Below are 17,640 nucleotides of genomic sequence, written 5' to 3'. Positions count from 1 at the left end.
CTCTAGCCTTATCGCTGTTCTCACGTGCAAGTGGATTGTGGTCATCAAGAAAGCAGTAGTAGAGTAATGTCATCATCATCATCATCTCCGGAGAGTGAGTCGCCGTACAAGGCTGTGCCAGTGGGGAATAGCAGCAGCAGTATGAGCAGTGAGGAGAGCGACGCTATGAAACGGTTAGATAGCAAGCTCAGGAAGTCCTTGACCGAAAAGGGTGATAAATCGTAAGTTTATCAGCTGCTGATCGGTCCAGTCGTGTAGCGTTGTGTTGTTCAGATATTACTACGCGCACTCTCGAGATTTCCACGTTCCTCCGGATGCTAAAGTTGTGAGTGGTGAAGAGTTTCGGGCGGTGTCAGAAATTCTGACATATTCTGATAGTTCGGGTTCGGGTTTGTAACCCCGAACTGATATATTCTGACTCAGAATATATGCTCGCTTCCCTCAGCTGAGATTAGGAGTTTACTCCCTAAATATAGAACTTTATGTGCGAATTCGGGTAGAAATGTACAGGAGTCTACGATAAACTCGGAAACGTTCCTCAGCATTTCCATATTATCACCAACATATGTGGTTGACCAGGTGCATATTTTCCCACGCTGGTCTCGGTTGTGCTCTCTGTTGTTATGCTTGGGTGTTGCAGGTGACCGGTCCGGGTCTGATCACCGGTGGCCAGCCCGAGTTGATTGCACGATCGCTGTCGCCTGAGCCTAGGAATGTGATGAAAAAGGTAATACTGCATAGTACACGACTAACTGGAAGAGTGCTCGTATAGAGGACGGTGAAGCAGTACAGCTGGTTTGACGATGAGGAGAAGGTCAAGGTATACACAGGTGGGATCCCATGATGAGGACTGTCAGTGTAGTGTCGTCTCAGAGGACCCGCAGTTGCTGGCAGCGCTGGAAGATGACTCGGTTGAAGTTCATAGTAAATTCACAGCTACTGGATTCGACCTGTAAGATTCTACTTATGCAGTTGCCAAGTGCAGCACCGGCGTTCCTCAGATGGGCGGACGCAGCTGATGGCTGGCGAGTTATTCTATCGATCCCGACTCTCAATGCTGAGATAGTACCAGAGGGATGCAAACATAGAGTGTCTAGAGGGAAGCGGGTATCCGTAACACTCAGGAAGAAGAATTTGCATAGGACTTGGTAACGGAATATATTTTCCTTGTTACGATTTGATGGACGCAGGTACAATTTGAAAAGCACTTCCGACTGAGCAGAAACACCATTGAAACTGATTGTCAGATTACTGTTATATCACTACAGCTTTTCTCGAAGGTATTCATCAGGTTGTGCTTAGCTGTGTGGGTGTCTTGTTGTCACATCGGAAGGGTGGGGTGGGAAAGCTGAGTGGCTTGTAGCAGTTTTTCAACCCAATTCTCAGCAGTTAAATGTCTTGTGATCCTCAGGGCAGCAGTGCGCCTCGATCGGACTACCTCCAGTGGGACGAGTAATACGAGTTGTGGTATTCGAAAAGCTCCACTGAGTCGTAGATTATAGTGGCAGTTACTTCATGTCGGTCGCTTTTCTAACGGCCATGCGTAGTAAGGATCGTGAGAGTAGAGGAGGGGTCGTCATAGTCAATGACCAGAACAGGATAGTTGCTGTCGGGTGAGCAGCTGGTGAATGAGTGGTGTTAAATGAAGTGTGGTGGTAGATACAACGGGATGCCCCGAGGAATAGCAGATAAGGATCTGCCATGGGCCTCTCATCATGAGGATAAAGCTCAGGAGAAGTAGATGTCATATCGCGGCACCCGGGTTCGATTCCCGGCAGGCACATGTATATGTGTCATGCAACTATCAACGCCATTATGAATAAGAATCAGCATTCCGTCCGAGACTGCCGGATATACGCGACGGCCTTCCCATGTTGCGAATGTGCCAAATTCATAGTAGATCTCCTCTCAGTGTGAGCCCATCAGTGGATGCTCATCGCTCCAGGTCCAAAGCGGCATACGTCGGGTGGCATATGTAGCTGATGAGCTCGAGGACGGGGCACTTGAGGATGTACTGAGGGAGTGGTATTATCACAGACTGTGCTCGGGTCTCGAAAAATAATGTTCCCCAGGGTTTGATAAGAATGGGAGAATCATTCACATGGGAAACTGATTGAAGAATGTGCTCCTAGGCATGTGAGAAATTCGAATCCGAGGACATGATAGGTCACTCGATGATTCCGTGACTCGAAGCACTGAATTTGTGAGCGACTCATTGAAGGGTTCACTCTTATCCAGTGTGGGAAAATATGCACATGGTCCACCACATGTGTTGGTGACAGTATGAAAATTCTGAGGAAATTTCGGGAAGCTTTTTCATTCGTATATGAACTCCTTTAATCAGTGTGGAAATTCCTGAGCTAAGCTGAGGAGAGCAAATATATTTTCCGACACTGTTCTCGTCAGTCGCCGTCTATGCAAGCTGGAAGGTTGATGTTCTCCCTGGCTGGTATATCGATGGTGCCGATGAAACTTAAACGGGACGAGCTGGTTGTTGAGTATAAGGGCCAGAATGAGTTGAATAATACGAAGTGAATAACTCAGTTTTTATGTTGAGTTATGTTATCAATTCCACATCACTGCGATTTTGCTCATGGCTCACGCGGAGCGAGGCTGCGGTCGAGTTTTTGAATTAGAACGTCCCCGTCGATCCTTTGTAGATGGCCCAACGGTTTTTTTGAATTGGTGAGGCTCCTAAAACGAAACAGAAGCATTGTCGTCAGTTTGGCTTCCACTGCGCCCTAACGAGCTGCCAAGGCATGAACCCGTGCGATATCAACGATCACATAGGGAGGCTCCCGTTTGTGCTGTGAGGGGTCTCTAACGATTGTATGTTACGCCTTAGTGGGTTCGCAGTGATATACAGTGTAGCTATTCCGGTGTTGGAATATATGTTCGCTTTCTTCAACTGAGCTCGGAAATTTCCTCGCTTATCATAGAGATCTACATATATACGAAGTGGGGTGAAAATGTACAGAAACCAATGAGAATTTCCCGAAATTTCCTCACAAGTTTCATATCATCGGCGACACATGTGGTTGACCATGTGCATATTTTCTCACACGGAATTATTCTGGCATAATATGGATCCGACGTCATTCCATCCTTCCGTACAATCGAGTCACAGCCTCTCAGCTGATGGAGACGAGTTACTGCAGGAGTGCTTAAGGAGGCTGCTTGTGGCGCACAGGCGTGTGGTGAGATCGATCGATTGGGCCTTGGCGGAGCTCGAGGGGAAGAGGGCGTAGTGCTTTATGTGGCGTGCCATATTACTGATGTCGTTGCTCTCACAGGCTTCATCAGGGAGCTGCCTTTCCTGGGGCTATGCAGTGGGTTACTACGGAGGAGTTCATCAGGTTGCTGAAAGGGATGGGAGTCATGAACCATGCTAGGCTGACTCAGGAGGAGGTGGGCAATAACGACTCCGGTGATGCCATAGGTTCCTGGCTTCCAGATGCATCTCGTCTGCCGGTCTTTGGAAGACGCCGCGTACGGTCCCGGCCGGGTAAGCCTCCTAAGGTGGCGACGTTACCTTCTTATGGAGTACTTTCTTGACCATCACATGTACACTCCTATTGGTCGTGTAGTCTCTGCGGACCCTGCCCAGTTCTGGGCCCTCGACAGCGGCATCCATCCCACCCAACTGGCTGCTCTAGCTAGTGTGAGCCCTGCTGAAGCGGAGTTCTTCCTGATAGGCCTAGGGCGTCGTCCTTGGCCTGAGGTGGCCTCAGCACTGTATGTCCGCCGTGCTTTGCTCGAGGGAACTCTGCGGGCGCCTTTGGAGCAGCTCTTCGACATATTCGACGAGAACAACTCCTCTACGATCGATTCCCGAGAGCTCCGTAGTTGCTTGATCGCTGTGGGCTCTCCGACCAATCTAGACCCGAGGCATTTGGCGCTTTGGGTAAGGCAGTTGGAAATGAACCCGGAAGGAACGACGGAGGTAACCAAGGAGGAGTTCGTTCAGTTGATGGCCCCTGTGATGCTGATCGAGCTCGACTGGTTTTCTGTTGGCCAAGCGAATCCACTTGTGGGAGCGCTCGAAAATATTTTCCATGACTTTGATGATGATTCTACTGGAAGTCTCGACTTGGGAGAGTTCCAGAGGTTCATCCAGAAGATCACGAAGGACGCCATTGTCAAATTGATCCGGGCTGAGATCTCCCTCCTATTTAACGATGCAGATATCAACGGTGATGGGGAGGTGGACGTGGGCGAGTTCCTAGATGGCTTCGTGGAATGGCTATCGGGTGGAAAAATAACTGACCAGGATTTGAACCTGGCTCTCGCGAAGTACAAACTGCGACACACCCGTCCTGTCAGAATTCTCGAGGCTGCAGCGGCCTTTAGGAAGCTCCCGTCGTCTTGTCGGCTGGCTCCTAGTCTTCCACTCGAGTGTATCCTCTCCCGGACCCTCCTGGCCCCTCTGGGCAGCACTAGGATGGATGCCGCCAGTGGCTTGCTTTCGACTGATCCCATGCTGGCTGCAGCGTTCCTGTTGGAGCGAAGTAAAGTGGAGATGCCTCGAGCCAGCGAGTTCAATCTGGATAAGAGCGAACTCCCTCCTGAGGGAGGCCCTGGTCCGCCGAGGAGGTGGTCGGCCTTCTTTAGCAGTGTGGTGGAAAAGAAGGTCGCTACTTCGAGATGGTCCCCTCTGAGGCTTCGAAGGGATATGGCAAGGGCAGTCCTGCATGGCACAGAGGCTCACAAGTTGAGGCGCTCCTTGGCGTCCCTCACTGTTTCGGGCGTGCAGGGTGTAGAGCCAAGCATACCATGCGAGGCTCGTAGACTAAGATTCACATGGTAGGAGTATCTTCATTGTGGACTGCGGGTCCAAGGTATGGGTAGGTACTCGAAGCCTTTGGGTATATTCGTGCCCGGGGCCTCGTCCTGGGAGGTAGATTATGTTGTGGACACTAGGCAACCGGCCATGTGGCGAGTGGAGGACCAGGCCTCGGTAGGATGACTCTTGTGACAGGCCCCAGGGATCGTCGATAAGCAGTTCCCATTGATGCTGCATCTGCCTCGTCTGCCCCCCTCGATCGACCGGAGTGGCCTGTGCCTCCTAGTTGATGTGCTGGTCACGGTTCGGGCTGAGACTGAAGGGCCGAAGACTAGCACTCCGATGGATGTCTCTGTGGCTTGGACTCTCATACCAGCGAACGAGGTAACTTGCAATGCGACGTATATGTGTACTGCATCAGCGACACTGACCGACATTTGGTAGTGTATAAGATACTAGGCTCGACGGGTGGTTACAGTCGGGAGGTGGCACTACATGGCGGCAGCGTTGAGTGGAAGGAGGATGTGCAGGGCATGAACAGGACTATCACTGGTCTCAGGCGGCTGTAGGCTCTTGACCTCATCCTGCGGGCTCTGAGGCACTATCCATAGGTTTACAGGGCCACTTGCCGAATCCAAGATGACCATTAAGATCGGGAATAAGCCATCCACAGAGCAGCTGCAGTGCTTGTGTCTTCTACCAGACTGTGGTTACGTCTGTCCTCTCTACATGGCCGAGATGGCTCAGTTGTATCGTCTCTACTGCCTCCTGACTACTCGTACCAAGTCAGAACGGGACTCCTATGCGGCGGCGCTCTTGACTGAGAGTAGGTCACTAGCTACATTTCCAACCACATGTCTGAAGGCTTTCTTTGGCAGGCTCGGCGTATACAGGCAGCTTGGAGGACCCATTGGTGGTAGTCTTCCCTGCGATCATTGATGACAGTATCACGAGGCGAGAGTTCTTCGCATCATGGCGAGCAGAGTTGAAGGAGATGCCCAAGGACCAGTGTGAAGATGACATGTCCTTGATACGTCTGCTCCAGGTGGGGGGAAGGAGCCCTTTCAGAAAGCATGGTGACTGCTCAGGCCCTTTGTCTGAGGTTCTGGCTCGTGAAGGGATGTGTCACCGGTGGAGATGATAGGGAGAAGATTCGATTCCACATAGAAACCGAAGGAACTGTGAGGGCCAGAGAGGCACAGCGCCGGTCCTGGCATATGGGGGGAACTGGGCAGGTAGGAATGAGCGATACTGATGGCTCTTAGTATGAGCAGGTGCGCTCCATAGGAGGAGGACGGACGGTTGAGGGTATACGCGCCGACCAATCAGCGTGGTTAGCTAGGGAGATGCAAGCCTCTGGAAGGCTGCAGCAGGGCTTCAGACCCATGCACAGTAGTGAGTTCACGGATAGAGCCAGAGGCATGATGGAAGGCCATGATCCTTTGGCCAAGTTCGCTCTGACGCTTCCATGTTGAGGTGAGGGGTAGTGTTGCGTTATAGTTGTATGCGGTTTGGCTGGAGTGATGATAGCTCGCAAGCTCCCAGGGCGAACCTTAGCATAGGATCAGGAGAAAAGTGAAGTGCTGATGCTCCACTTGGACTGAAATCGAGTTGGGTGCCTCCAGATGAGAGCCGTCCGCGTTCTCGATAATGATATCCTGCATGTCACATTTAATCCGTCTTCTCCACTACGGAATATTCCCTTTGAGAAGATTGAGTAATGTATGACCAGCAAGTAGCACAAGCTGTGTAGAGTCGCCATGACTGCTTATCGAGATGCCGTTGTCATGTCGAGAGCGACGTATGATACGGGAGTCCATAGCCTCTTTACGAGTAAGCCTGCTCACTCAGTGGATGGGTAGTTTTTTATTCCCTCCCATGCGGCAACTAGTGTCCTTCGAATCAGCCCGGCAACCATCGACTGCATGCCTCAGTACAGACAATAAGAAGCTTCTCTACATCGCAGGCCATCAGCTCTCAGCTGTTGACTTAGAGCTGTCTTCGAGTGCAACTCGGGCCCTCTCCACGGTAGCCATGTACATCAGCACAACCGCAGTCTCGAACAGATACCATTGCCGAAGCCTCTAGAGGAGAAATCCCATGAGTTGATGATGATAACGTTGAGTGACAACCGACGGGTTTGCATTTGGAATTCCGGGTGGTGTGTGGTCAAGACTCTCCCTAAGCCCGGGTACGGTTGTGAATGCCAAGTGCCTCAAGGGTGACACTCACTCAGATTCCCATGTCCTGTTGAGGTCATGCTGGACGTAGAACTACCGCTAGGCTCTGTGGAGCAGCTCACTGAGTCGACGCTACTATGTGTTGGGAAATGCGACCAGGAGACCACCGTACATGTAGGACTACCCTCGTCATTAGCGCGGTGACATCGTATCGTTTTCACAGGCATTTGATGCGGTTAACGGGCAGTTGCTGAGCTCGAACCCTTTCCCTGGTCTACACTCCATCTCCAGCGTCACTACTCAATGCATCAGCAGCACTAGCGCCCCGTCGACTGTGGCCCCTGTGAAGTCTTCTGATAGCCCTTTGAAGGGAGCCTCCCTCACTGAAGAAGGCTTGGTGGCCTTGTCTGGCAGTCGAAGCGGCGATGGGCAACCGACTCTATTCTTGTGAGTTCCCATGTGATTGTTGGTCGCTTCAAGCGAATCAATTACCGGTTCGTTACCACTCTTGGTTGAAAAGCGGATGAATCATAACCCATCACTGTCAGGTACTGGATATCAGTAGGTCGAAGTAGCAACGGCGGAGTCGAATTCAAATCCAATCGTGTCGGCTCCCTCACAATTTCAGCTCTGCCCAGTGCCCTCATTTTCGAGAAGTGCTGTTCAGTGAGCGAACAGAGCCACGATGAGCAACGCTATCGAGTGGCAGCTCTTTCAGAGGACGGCAAGATGTAGGTCCTCGCATCGGGTTGTCTGCCCAGTGATGGTCTCGATCCCCTCAGAATTATCTTCCAGTGGCTACTAGAGACAACGACAGATGAAGTCGCCACTCGGTCGAGCCCTGCCGCAGACTCTCCCACTGTTAAGCAATCCGCCCGTTGCGAACAGCTGGCAGCGATCGGTAGCATCCTGTCGGCCTCATTATTACGTTCGGACCATCGCATAGTTTTTATCACTCAGACAACACACTGACAGGCGTCAAGTTTCATGTATGGGAGGGGGAGAAGCTTTTCCTGAGCTCCTCTGAAGGAATCTGTACGTTACCTGGCAGGCACTCCCAAGAACAATGACTTCTCTTTTTGTGCAGTTTATATCAGCACGAACACGAGTCCTGAAGACTTCCATCTCGTCAAGCTGAGCGGCTCCTCCGTCCTGTGTGGGCCTAGGAGCCTCATTTACCAAGTGAATGTGGACAGCACTGTGGTGTACTCCACGTCGCAGGATACAATTATACAGGTGGGCCCATCGATGGAGCTCAGCTTGGTGCTCCTCTCTGGACTGTTGTTCCTCCCAAGGTGTCGGTCTGCATCTTCGACGACGGCGACGAGGAGGTCCGTAAACCCGGAAGCCGGAAGTCGAAAACTGGCAGTAGGAAAAAGCGGGGGTCTAAGAAGCGGGCAAGCTCGCCCAAGAAGAGTGAGTGACATTCCATGTACAACTACCAGAAGCGGTTTGTGCAGGGGTAAGCGACGCGTCGACGGCAGTGAATGCTGGCGAGACTGAGAACCCTGTCAGTGACGACGCACCAGACAACGAAATTGACATAACAAATGAGAAGCGTATTGGAGTGAGCCGCAGGCTAGTCTTCACAATGCGCACGCTTCTTTCCATGATAGCTGTTGAAACAGTGGGAGGCTCTTGAACTTACAGCGATGCCAGTGGATGACTACAACGCCTGGAAGAGGCACCCGAGAAACATTCGAGGGCTGCAGGCTTTGCAGGACTTCAGTGAGATGGCGAATATATAATGAGCTCCCTATGTTGATGGTATAGGCGAAATCGCTGGAGAGGAAGCCAGCACTATAGAAGTCCGCAGAATGGCACGGAGGATCTTGAGAATGATAAAACGGCAAGTGGCGAAGCGGAAAGAGGCCGCTGAAGAGGCAAGCCGTCCCAAGAGATGCGCATTAAACCTGGGCAGTGTGAGCACGAGTTGGGGAAGTTTTTTTTATGCTGTTATTGATCAGCTGCTGGCTTCGCAGGAACAGGGAGATCTACGTGAAGTGCCGACTGGTCCCGTCAATCTGGGGACCAAGCCCGAGGATGTTAGTCGCCGCGTCGTTGCAGCTCACAATACTGAAGCGATCATGTTCAGGATCTCGTGGTCGGCACGGTTAAGTGCGGCGATGAGTGTGATGTACCTCAGGCGGGAGAGGATCTGGCTGATGAGCAGCCGGACTACACTCAGCAGTAGAGTCAGTTCCATTGGTTCACCTAGCTGGTCCTGGTAGATACGACGATAACGATGAGGGTGCTGTCACCGACGATGCGCTGACCTCCACATGGAAAAAGGTGGATGACGAGATCATTTGGCGGAGGAAACCCGACCAGAAACAAGAAGAGGACGATTGGAAGTACACGACTGTTTGCTGGACTGCTGTGGTCTACTGTGTTGTAGGTCGAACGATAAGGACTGGTGGAAGAAGACTGGTAACTGGCGTGGGGACGATACCGACTCGTGGAAGGATGAGGAAGAGAAGTGGTGGAGGAAAGATGGAGGCTCTTCTTACGGCGGTCGGAATCGGTGGAGACGTGGTGACGAGGGCTATGGATGGTGGACCGATCGAAAACCGAGCTACTCCCCACGTGGGAAATGGGATGATGGAGGGGGACAATCAACAGGTTGGGGGAGGGGGTCGAAACGGCCTTCGGACGCCGCCGAAGAGGATAAATGGGGGAAGCAAGATGAGTGCTCCGCTGCTGATGGCGAACAAGCTGCTGTTTTTGTGGCGGAGGAGATGTGGGAGGGCCCGGACGGCGATTGGTGGTTTAAATGTCCGTCCACTGGCGTCTGGAAACGTCAATCCGGAAGTGAGTATGACTTGTCGGAGCCTGCAGTAACATTTTTGAGAATTTCAGAAGGAAACCATCCTCCACAGAAGAAATTCCGTCGACGAAGGGAAGTCGAGACCGATATTATCAATGAAGATCGTGTTGAGAGGTGAGAGTGTGGGAAAGGAGAGAACGAACTTCATTTTGTAAGGGGCTCCTCTGTTCGAGACAAGACTGCAAGTCAACTGGCAGAGAGTACTCCGCCCAGTGGACCCTCAAAAACGTCCGAAGGGCGTAGGACTAAATTTCACTTTGTTCGAGACGTTCCGTATCTCTAGGACGATCGAAGAGCCCCATCCCGACTCCTCCTTCACCAAAGAAGATTCGACCTCCTTCTGCGGAGTCTAACCGTGGGTGCTCGCTTTATACTCCAATGACAGTCTTCTTTCCAGTTACTGGGAACGTGATCGATTTGGACGATGATACGCTCGACGTTCAGCCGTACATATTCCCGGAAGAGGAAATTCTGCCGGACTCCTCCGATCCTGCTGAGACGTCGGGCGAGCAGCTGGCTTCTCGCGTCATTGCGGGCGATCGATTTGACTGATTACCAAGATTTCTATGCGCTACGCTCTGTGTTCCATTATTATAGTGGTCGATACGAAGTCACGCGGTATGAGCTGTTGCTGCCCCAGTAGCACAATGGGAAACACGTTGGTCCTCGAGGATCAGAGGCTCAGTGACAAACTGGCTCCACCAAAAAATTCCATCAGTTGGTAAATTGAACGACCTTTGAGACCGTAGGACGAGGGGAACCACAGTCGTAACTGTAACTATCGTCAGCCTAACTGATGCTACACGCTAAAGTGTACCTAAAACAAGCCCCTCTCGCTGGGACGGTCATGTGACTGAGCTCTCTCCACCGCACCCCCGAACACATGTCCTGTATCCAACACCGCGTAGATATCATCACTCTGCTCATCTAGTTTCACCGAGTTGAGTGTATATAGCTTTTGATAACTAGCTAGAGTTTAGACGACAGAACGAAATAACTGTTCAAGTCCAATCTGTCTATGGGATTGGACCTGTAGAGTCTACAGTGTAGACTAATCGCAATATGCGTTACATACGACTACTGTAATCTAATTGTATTCTAATTGTAGAATACAATGATGACCCACGCAGCGTGTTGGTGGTGAGCAAAACTACCGAACTACGAACACAAGCTCTCGAGAGTCATACCGTGGACAGTTAAAGCTGAACAAAGCAACGTTGCGATACTTCAATTAAGCATGATCAATAGGCACCATCCGCCGAGAGGTGCAGCATTACGCAGATTACGTAGAAGGTGGTGTCATCGGCAAGCCGACGGGTACTTGTGGGATACAATCATATATCTATGAGGACTCCTCCGCAGTCCTCGACTAGATTTAAGCCAATCGTCAACCCTCCATCGAAGCCGTACTATGGCAGCCTGAGCACCAGACTCGGTCGAACATGCAAGAAGCACTCTCTATCCCTTCTACGGATCCAAGGAGATTATGTCGAATTATGGTATAGGCCGCTGCCGATGCCCGCCCCTCCCCAAGGACCCCCGTTGCTGATTCTCTGGCTCTCCGTAGTATCTCGATCATCTCGCAGACGACCGTCGCTGAAAACGTCAATCTTTGAGACTTTGCCGATCGGGTTGCGTTTATAGAAAACGAAGCGCTGTAACTACACACTACCAACTGCTGAATCTACTGCCATCAGGCAAGACAAGAAGTTCCTCAAAGGATGGTAGCCGGAATCGACCTGTGACGGAGGGCGTAGTGTTCCTACCAAATCCCTCTATGGCAGGACTCTCCCCTTGGCCAGCACCAGCCAGTTGCAGCAACCTGCAGTCAACCTCGATCGACTGTGCTCTTCTACGTATGAGCCTGGGGGACAGCCCAACGAGCCGAGCACACAAACCTGTCACACAGCAGGACGTAACATGGTCCAATGAACAGCGTGTCACCACCAATGATGGAAGTATGACACTGAATGCTGGTGTGTCCATCCTCACTGTCTATCGGCATGCCCCTGCTACCATCCTCGACTCCTATGATTCTACCTGCCAGACGGTCCCCTCGCGAGTCTCACGGACTCTCCATTGGGCTCACCATCAATGCATCGGCTGTATCTACAACTCACCGTGGAAGGTTTCAACCCACTGGCACAGGCTCACATAGTTCCCGTATTCGGCTCATTCTGCCTTATAAAGGGTGGCAGCCAACTACCTTGGGCAACGATAAGGAGGATGAACGGACAGTCGGGGTCTCTCTGAGGTGACTCAGTAGTAGCAGTTGATGCGAACATGCTACTTACCATTGTCTGATGACCCCGCTTCTCCATGAGGAAGGCTAGCCGGTCAGTTAGTTTCCCTGCTTCGAATTCGTCTACAGTAGGTCTCACGAGGGGCCTTGTTGCCGCTGACAGCAACAGTTGGAGAACGAGAGGATGCAGTTGCCGTCACCACCGTGGCGATTCGCCATCAAACTGTTCTCCTGCTCCTTCACTGCATACCCACAGGCCGGCGCTGGCAGACCCAACAGGAACTCCCTTGGCTCTGCTGCCGTGGACTCGGACCCCTCACGCCTCTCTCCAGATATCTACCGATTACTCCCATCCCCGGTTGTAGTTCGATCTCACCCCCTCGTAGGGCTTGGACCAGTTCAGATCTCTCGAGACCTCTTCTATAGGCTGACTATGCAGTCCGAAGAAAACGCAGCTAGCGAACGGTCCCTATAGAATCACTACGGTACGATTGACGACGAGTTGTTCAGTACAGAGTTGAGCCCATCTGGAAGCGTTGTTTGGTCTAAAGACTCGATCGGAGGAGAAGCTGTCCTGCGCGGCGGTTGCTCTAGAAAGTACATCGTCGTCACTATAGGGCAGAAGACCTCAGCCAACTTCGATTGACTAACACCACACAGAGTCTGCAAAAAAGCTGTATAAAATCATTGAATTTAAAAAGTTCGTTGAGAATCGGCACACACTGGAGCTGTCATCCTACTGTTAGCCTCTGACAACCCCTCTAGATTTCAGTCCGTCCCCTATGAGATCGAATCTGCGAAAATTGTGGTATCCTCCTTAGAACAGATAGCACTAGTACTACAGCTGGAGCTGTTCTTCATCTGTTAGTTGCATGACCCTCTCCAGCAGATTAGTGAACGCAGTAGCACTATCGCCAACGACGAAGTTAGAAAGATAAACATAAGTAAACATGCCCATCACCACCTGTGCAGGGGTATCCACAGGCGAGACCGAGCCACACCTCACTTCGCAGTCGAAACGGTCAGTGAGCCCGCCGTGGCCCGGGATAGAGTCTCCGAAGTCCTTGATTTTGAAGGCACGCTTGAACCCGGATGCGAGGAATCCACCGAATGGTGCCACCAACGATGCGAAACTCCCCAGGACCTGGAAGGAAGGAGACTGATGGGGAGAGGGGATGAGAAGACCCACTAAGGCATGGACCTGCATATCAGTGAGGTGTAACTCTATTCCCAATAGAGGGATAGTATACCTGTACAGTAGTAGTAGTAGTAGTAGTAGTAGTAGTAGTAGTAGTAGTAGCCTACGTTCGGTGGACAGTATACATATCATCAGGGGTGCAAGTAGGGTAGACAAAGGGCATGAAGACTATCTCCTCCTGCTTGCATGTGAAGTATTCGTACTGCTGCAGGACGGAACACCAGACTGAATAAAATAAGACTAACCTAGCTCGTCCCCAAAGCCTGCTACTCATAGCGAATATCATTGTCGCAATGGATCCACCGATGAAGCCCTCCCAGGTCTTCTTAGGCGACAGCTTGATAAGCGGGTGATCTGAACATTGCTATTTCCAAGGCATGCAGCAGAGTGTCCCACATCCGAAGAAGGATCCAAATAGGTAAGCGAATATGTCATTGACTATGACTACAGAGGTCGACAAGAAGAACCAGATGAGCCCATTGTAGACGTTAGCCGTCATAGCGATGCCCTGCACCTGCCCAGGACCCCGAGTGTATCAAATACCAGGGGCCCCACCTGCTACCACGACTGTAAGAAGGGTGACGATGGTCCAGGCCAGCTGCCCGAATTGATAGCGAAGTGTGTACCTCACGAAGGACCGGTGTAAAATCTCAAATCGAAACATGCGGGACACACTTCCGCAAGGTGAGGACGAAGGCGACGAGGCCCATGACCAGGAGGGTGTACGAGATGATGCCGTGGTACTTTACGATGAAGTGAATGCTCGGGTAGACCATCGCTAGCCGGTCGAATCTGTCGCTCATGAAACGCTTGTATCTGAGCATGGATCGCTCAAGAATAGGGAGGCTGGTAGTGGCGATCACCCATAAAAAATAGTGACAAAAAATAGGTACCATCGCAAAGAGTAGAAAAGCGGCAGTTTAAGGTCCTTCTCCTTGTTGCGCTTCAACATACAAATTTCCTGGAACATCCCTGCAGCAATACCGAGGACCTATTGAGGACCATGGCCCTCTGTGGCAGAGGATTTAGACTACCAATAGTGAACAGTAGAAGTGGCCCATGGCAACTATGAGGAAGAAGCCTGATATCATGACGACCGCCCAGAAGCCTCGAACTTTCAGGTTCTTCAGCTTGCTTCCTGGAAAGGGTGACGCATGCTCCCGGTCATACCCCAGGACTCTATCACTCATTGGTTTATCGGCAGGAAGCTCATCTCTTGCCTTCCTCGGTAACAGCTCATGATCATACGCTGGCCTCTCTACAATGGAAGAGACAATGGGAAGTCACGTTTTGCTTAGAGCTCCACCTCGTCCTCCGTCCCATTCGGAATCGTCATCAGGTTCTGTTTGGGAGAGAACATCCTCCCCAGACTGGCCCGTGGTCGGTGGTTCCTCTTTACCACGCCTCTGACGAATCTTGCAAGTTTCAATCGACTGACTACTATAGCGTTGTTTCGTTAGCCTCTGCTACCACTCTCGAGCCACTTCCCAATGCATTATGGCACTCAACAACCGCAGAGATAGAGAAACTTATATAACAACCAAGAGGTCCTATAAGCATCACCCTAATGATGAGTCGCCCGGGAATCTCGAAATCTGACCATCAACGAAAACTCAGCCGCATATGGATGTAACGCGATAGCCCTACTGTTGATATTTCCCTACGACCTTGTCCTTGACGACTTTAGACTGCTCGATACAGGGGTCGAAGCAGGGCTTGAATTCTGTAAAGGGAATCACCACTCAGCAGTGGAGAGTGCAGCAATAGGCCTACGTTCGCCTTGGTAAGTGCCAACAGCGATGCCTATGATGAGGCCCACGCACAGCTCGATGATCATTGCAGAGAAAGTCCAATCAAAACAACTACAACCATCCCAACTGGCCCGCTTCAACTCAAACACAATGAGATGACTGTCCCCTTCTACTTCACTACCAATGATCATCAGATGATGCTCCTTAGATGAGATCGGCTACGTTCATTGGCATCTCGTCGATTTGCGTGGAGTAATACCTAAAGTGAAGCTCCTGTAAGCTCCTCAGCCTCGGCCCACCTACTGTTCGATATCTCTCAGGATCCTAACGTCATCCTCCTTTACGAAATTAATAGCAACGCCCTTACGACCAAAACGACCCGATCGGCCGATACGATGGATGTACCTGCAACACGGTGATATTCGACAAGCTTCGCTCCGCTGCGATTACAATTCACGATTGTTAGGCAAATCGTAACAGATGACCAAAGACACCTGCTGTACATCCAAACCACGACCCCATATATCGGTTGTGATCAGCACACGGGCCTGGCCAGACCTAAAGTGCATCAGATGGAGCCACCAGCGTTCAGTAGGAGCGCTCACCTGAACTTCTGCATAATAGCATCACGCTCCTTCTGAGGCATATCGCCGTGCATGGACACAACGGTGAACTTGGCCTCTCTCATTTTGTTGGTCAGCCAATCGACCTGTTATGAATCTTTGCAGGGTGGACCTAAGATATGTCTCACCTTCTGCTTGGTGTTGCAAAAGATGACGGCCTGTGTGATGGTCAAAGTATCGTATAAGTCGCATAGAGTATCGAATTTCCACTGCTCCTTCTCAACAGCGACGAAGAACTGCTTGATACCTTCTAGCGTCAACTCATCACGCTTCACGAGAACCCTATAAATCAATTTAACAAATCATACCACACCTTCGCCTCTTCCTACCTGAAGGGGTTATTCATGAAGTTGTTGGTCATCTCCAGGATCTCGTTGGGCATGGTCGCCGACACCAGTACACACTGGGTACTAGGAGGCAGGTAACGGTAAATATCGTAGACCTATGACGCTTCTGATCGCCTTCATAGTAATGATAGTAACGACACACCTGTTCCTTGAACCCTCTATCGAGCATCTCATCGGCCTCATCCAAGACCAGCATTTTGAGATGTCTCGTCGAGAGGTGGCGTTGGGAGATCATATGGTACACTCTTCCGGGAGTGCCGGAGACAATATGGACGCCAGCCTCCAGAGCGCGGATATCGTCAGTGAGCTTCTTACCACCCACACAGCAGTGGACCTGTTGGCATAGACAATCACCACTCATATGTCGGCTGACGAACCCACTTGGACGTTCATGTAGTCACCAAGGGCCAGGCAAACCTTTTGGCTTTGCTCCGCGAGTTCACGTGTGGGGGATAGGATGAGGACCTGTAGGGGAGAGTGACACGAGGGAGTTTCTATTCGTAGGCCTACTTGGGGGTCCCTCTCGGTGGTCTTGACAGTTTGCAAGGCACCCAAGGCGAAGACACAAGTCTTACCCGTACCTGAGGTCAAACCATCCAGGAGGGGTTCACCATTAACAGTAGGCTTACCAGACTGACTCTGCACCACTACGTCCCTTCCCTTCACAATAGGGAGAATGGCACGCTGCTGGACGGCAGAGGGTCGTTCGAAACCGTATTGGTAGATGCCACGAAGTAGGTCCTGAAAGGGACATGTTCTGTATCTTGCCAGGGGTGACCTTAGATACGGTCTATCCCGTTGTAACAATACCTATAAAGAAAGCGTCCCCTTGTCTCCCCCTGTATAGACTATACGACGACAGAGGAGTGAGACCAAGGGGAAATAAAGCAAAGCTCTGATGAGCCGCCCCTAGAGGCACACCTCCTTCAAGCCAAGAGCATCGAAGCTGTCCAGTACTTGTACATCCTCGCTGAAAGGGCAAACAGTGAAAGCTGCAAATCATTTGATAGTGGGAGAGTTGCATAAAGTCCTTCTCCCTTACCTTGTCTCGAAGATTAATTCGTTATCGTGTTCGTCGAGGCCCATTGGGAAGACGTTTAAGGTACGGAGGAGTCGGAAGGAAAACTCCTAACGAGTGTGATGAGCGATTATGCGACACTTGTTGATTTTGCGTTGAGGAATTACAAGATTTACAAGAATAGCAAGATTTTACGAGAAGTTGTGATTAGTAGATTCCATTAGCCTCCTTTGACGAGATTCCCATGGCTCAGCTTCTCTCGTTGGGAAAAGGGAAGGCCGATGGTGACTTTAGCATTATAATGATTCTCATGAGATTCCCATGGCGGCATCTTCAAGCGAGGTTCGTCCAAACCCTTTTAGACCCACGAATACGGAAGGGGCTCATACAAGGGCCAAGTAGTGTGCGGCGAGAGATGTGATAATAGCGCTACGGCTCGTGAGAAGGAGGCAGTGGACGTAACCCCTACAGGTGCCGACGTGGTTAGGGGGCCCCTAATAGGGGCCTTCACAGCAGTGACGATACGACCCACCCTGTGAAGGTCCTCGATAGTTCTATTATCGCTTCTGCCACCAACCATAAGGACTGTTCACTGGAAGGCCGTATTATGGGCCGTAGCCGGAACAGTGAGAATCCCATGGCTCGGCATCGTTATCTGCTCGAGCACTTGT

At 51.1% G+C, this 17,640-nt stretch overlaps 6 protein-coding genes across 6 annotated transcripts; 3 read left to right on the top strand and 3 right to left on the bottom strand.

Moving 5' to 3' along the window:
• Positions 1-66: 66 nt before the first annotated feature.
• Positions 67-2,535, top strand: Pmar_PMAR002952 (deoxycytidylate deaminase, putative; the record flags this gene model as incomplete). The annotated part of the gene is made up of 12 exons (XM_002768118.1): positions 67-221; positions 274-325; positions 641-727; positions 773-830; positions 874-952; positions 1,002-1,107; positions 1,191-1,280; positions 1,412-1,452; positions 1,509-1,613; positions 1,660-1,737; positions 1,779-1,896; positions 2,407-2,535. 12 exons carry the CDS (start codon positions 67-69, stop codon positions 2,533-2,535), a joined length of 1,098 nt encoding a protein of 365 aa, XP_002768164.1.
• A 1,003-nt stretch (positions 2,536-3,538) lies between these two features.
• Positions 3,539-6,258, top strand: Pmar_PMAR002951 (calmodulin, putative; the record flags this gene model as incomplete). The annotated part of the gene is made up of 8 exons (XM_002768117.1): positions 3,539-4,803; positions 4,849-4,957; positions 4,979-5,167; positions 5,236-5,348; positions 5,395-5,609; positions 5,662-5,828; positions 5,872-6,018; positions 6,058-6,258. The coding sequence occupies 8 exons, from the start codon at positions 3,539-3,541 to the stop codon at positions 6,256-6,258; spliced, it is 2,406 nt and encodes an 801-aa protein (XP_002768163.1).
• A 401-nt stretch (positions 6,259-6,659) lies between these two features.
• Pmar_PMAR002950 (hypothetical protein) lies at positions 6,660-10,342 on the top strand (the record flags this gene model as incomplete). Its single annotated transcript, XM_002768116.1, has 20 exons — positions 6,660-6,811; positions 6,850-6,974; positions 7,020-7,137; positions 7,187-7,410; positions 7,512-7,694; positions 7,746-7,864; positions 7,924-7,998; positions 8,051-8,119; positions 8,200-8,379; positions 8,424-8,530; positions 8,580-8,691; positions 8,737-8,885; positions 8,931-9,008; positions 9,059-9,153; positions 9,195-9,317; positions 9,362-9,774; positions 9,823-9,904; positions 9,947-10,029; positions 10,074-10,145; positions 10,188-10,342. The coding sequence occupies exons 1-20, from the start codon at positions 6,662-6,664 to the stop codon at positions 10,340-10,342; spliced, it is 2,712 nt and encodes a 903-aa protein (XP_002768162.1). The 5' UTR covers positions 6,660-6,661.
• A 2,354-nt stretch (positions 10,343-12,696) lies between these two features.
• Positions 12,697-14,420, bottom strand: Pmar_PMAR002949 (Phosphatidate cytidylyltransferase, putative; the record flags this gene model as incomplete). Its single annotated transcript, XM_002768115.1, has 11 exons — positions 12,697-12,826; positions 12,875-12,996; positions 13,039-13,176; positions 13,222-13,282; positions 13,338-13,455; positions 13,501-13,584; positions 13,627-13,744; positions 13,793-13,856; positions 13,906-14,046; positions 14,094-14,221; positions 14,265-14,420. 11 exons carry the CDS (start codon positions 14,418-14,420, stop codon positions 12,775-12,777), a joined length of 1,182 nt encoding a protein of 393 aa, XP_002768161.1. The 3' UTR covers positions 12,697-12,774.
• A 453-nt stretch (positions 14,421-14,873) lies between these two features.
• Pmar_PMAR002948 (hypothetical protein) lies at positions 14,874-15,172 on the bottom strand (the record flags this gene model as incomplete). The annotated part of the gene is made up of 2 exons (XM_002768114.1): positions 14,874-14,953; positions 15,004-15,172. The coding sequence occupies 2 exons, from the start codon at positions 15,170-15,172 to the stop codon at positions 14,874-14,876; spliced, it is 249 nt and encodes an 82-aa protein (XP_002768160.1).
• Positions 15,173-15,185: 13 nt separating this feature from the next.
• Pmar_PMAR002947 (eukaryotic translation initiation factor, putative) lies at positions 15,186-17,037 on the bottom strand (the record flags this gene model as incomplete). The annotated part of the gene is made up of 12 exons (XM_002768113.1): positions 15,186-15,240; positions 15,285-15,386; positions 15,432-15,539; positions 15,587-15,690; positions 15,733-15,886; positions 15,934-16,046; positions 16,094-16,285; positions 16,333-16,416; positions 16,462-16,532; positions 16,581-16,692; positions 16,873-16,921; positions 16,994-17,037. The coding sequence occupies 12 exons, from the start codon at positions 17,035-17,037 to the stop codon at positions 15,186-15,188; spliced, it is 1,188 nt and encodes a 395-aa protein (XP_002768159.1).
• Positions 17,038-17,640: the final 603 nt, after the last annotated feature.

This window comes from Perkinsus marinus (genome assembly GCF_000006405.1).
Source record: "Perkinsus marinus ATCC 50983 genomic scaffold scf_1104296969090, whole genome shotgun sequence".
In the NCBI taxonomy this organism is placed as follows: Eukaryota; Perkinsozoa; order Perkinsida; family Perkinsidae; genus Perkinsus; species Perkinsus marinus.
The sequence above is the reverse complement of the archived record's forward strand: the minus strand, read 5'-3'. Positions and strand labels throughout refer to the sequence as shown.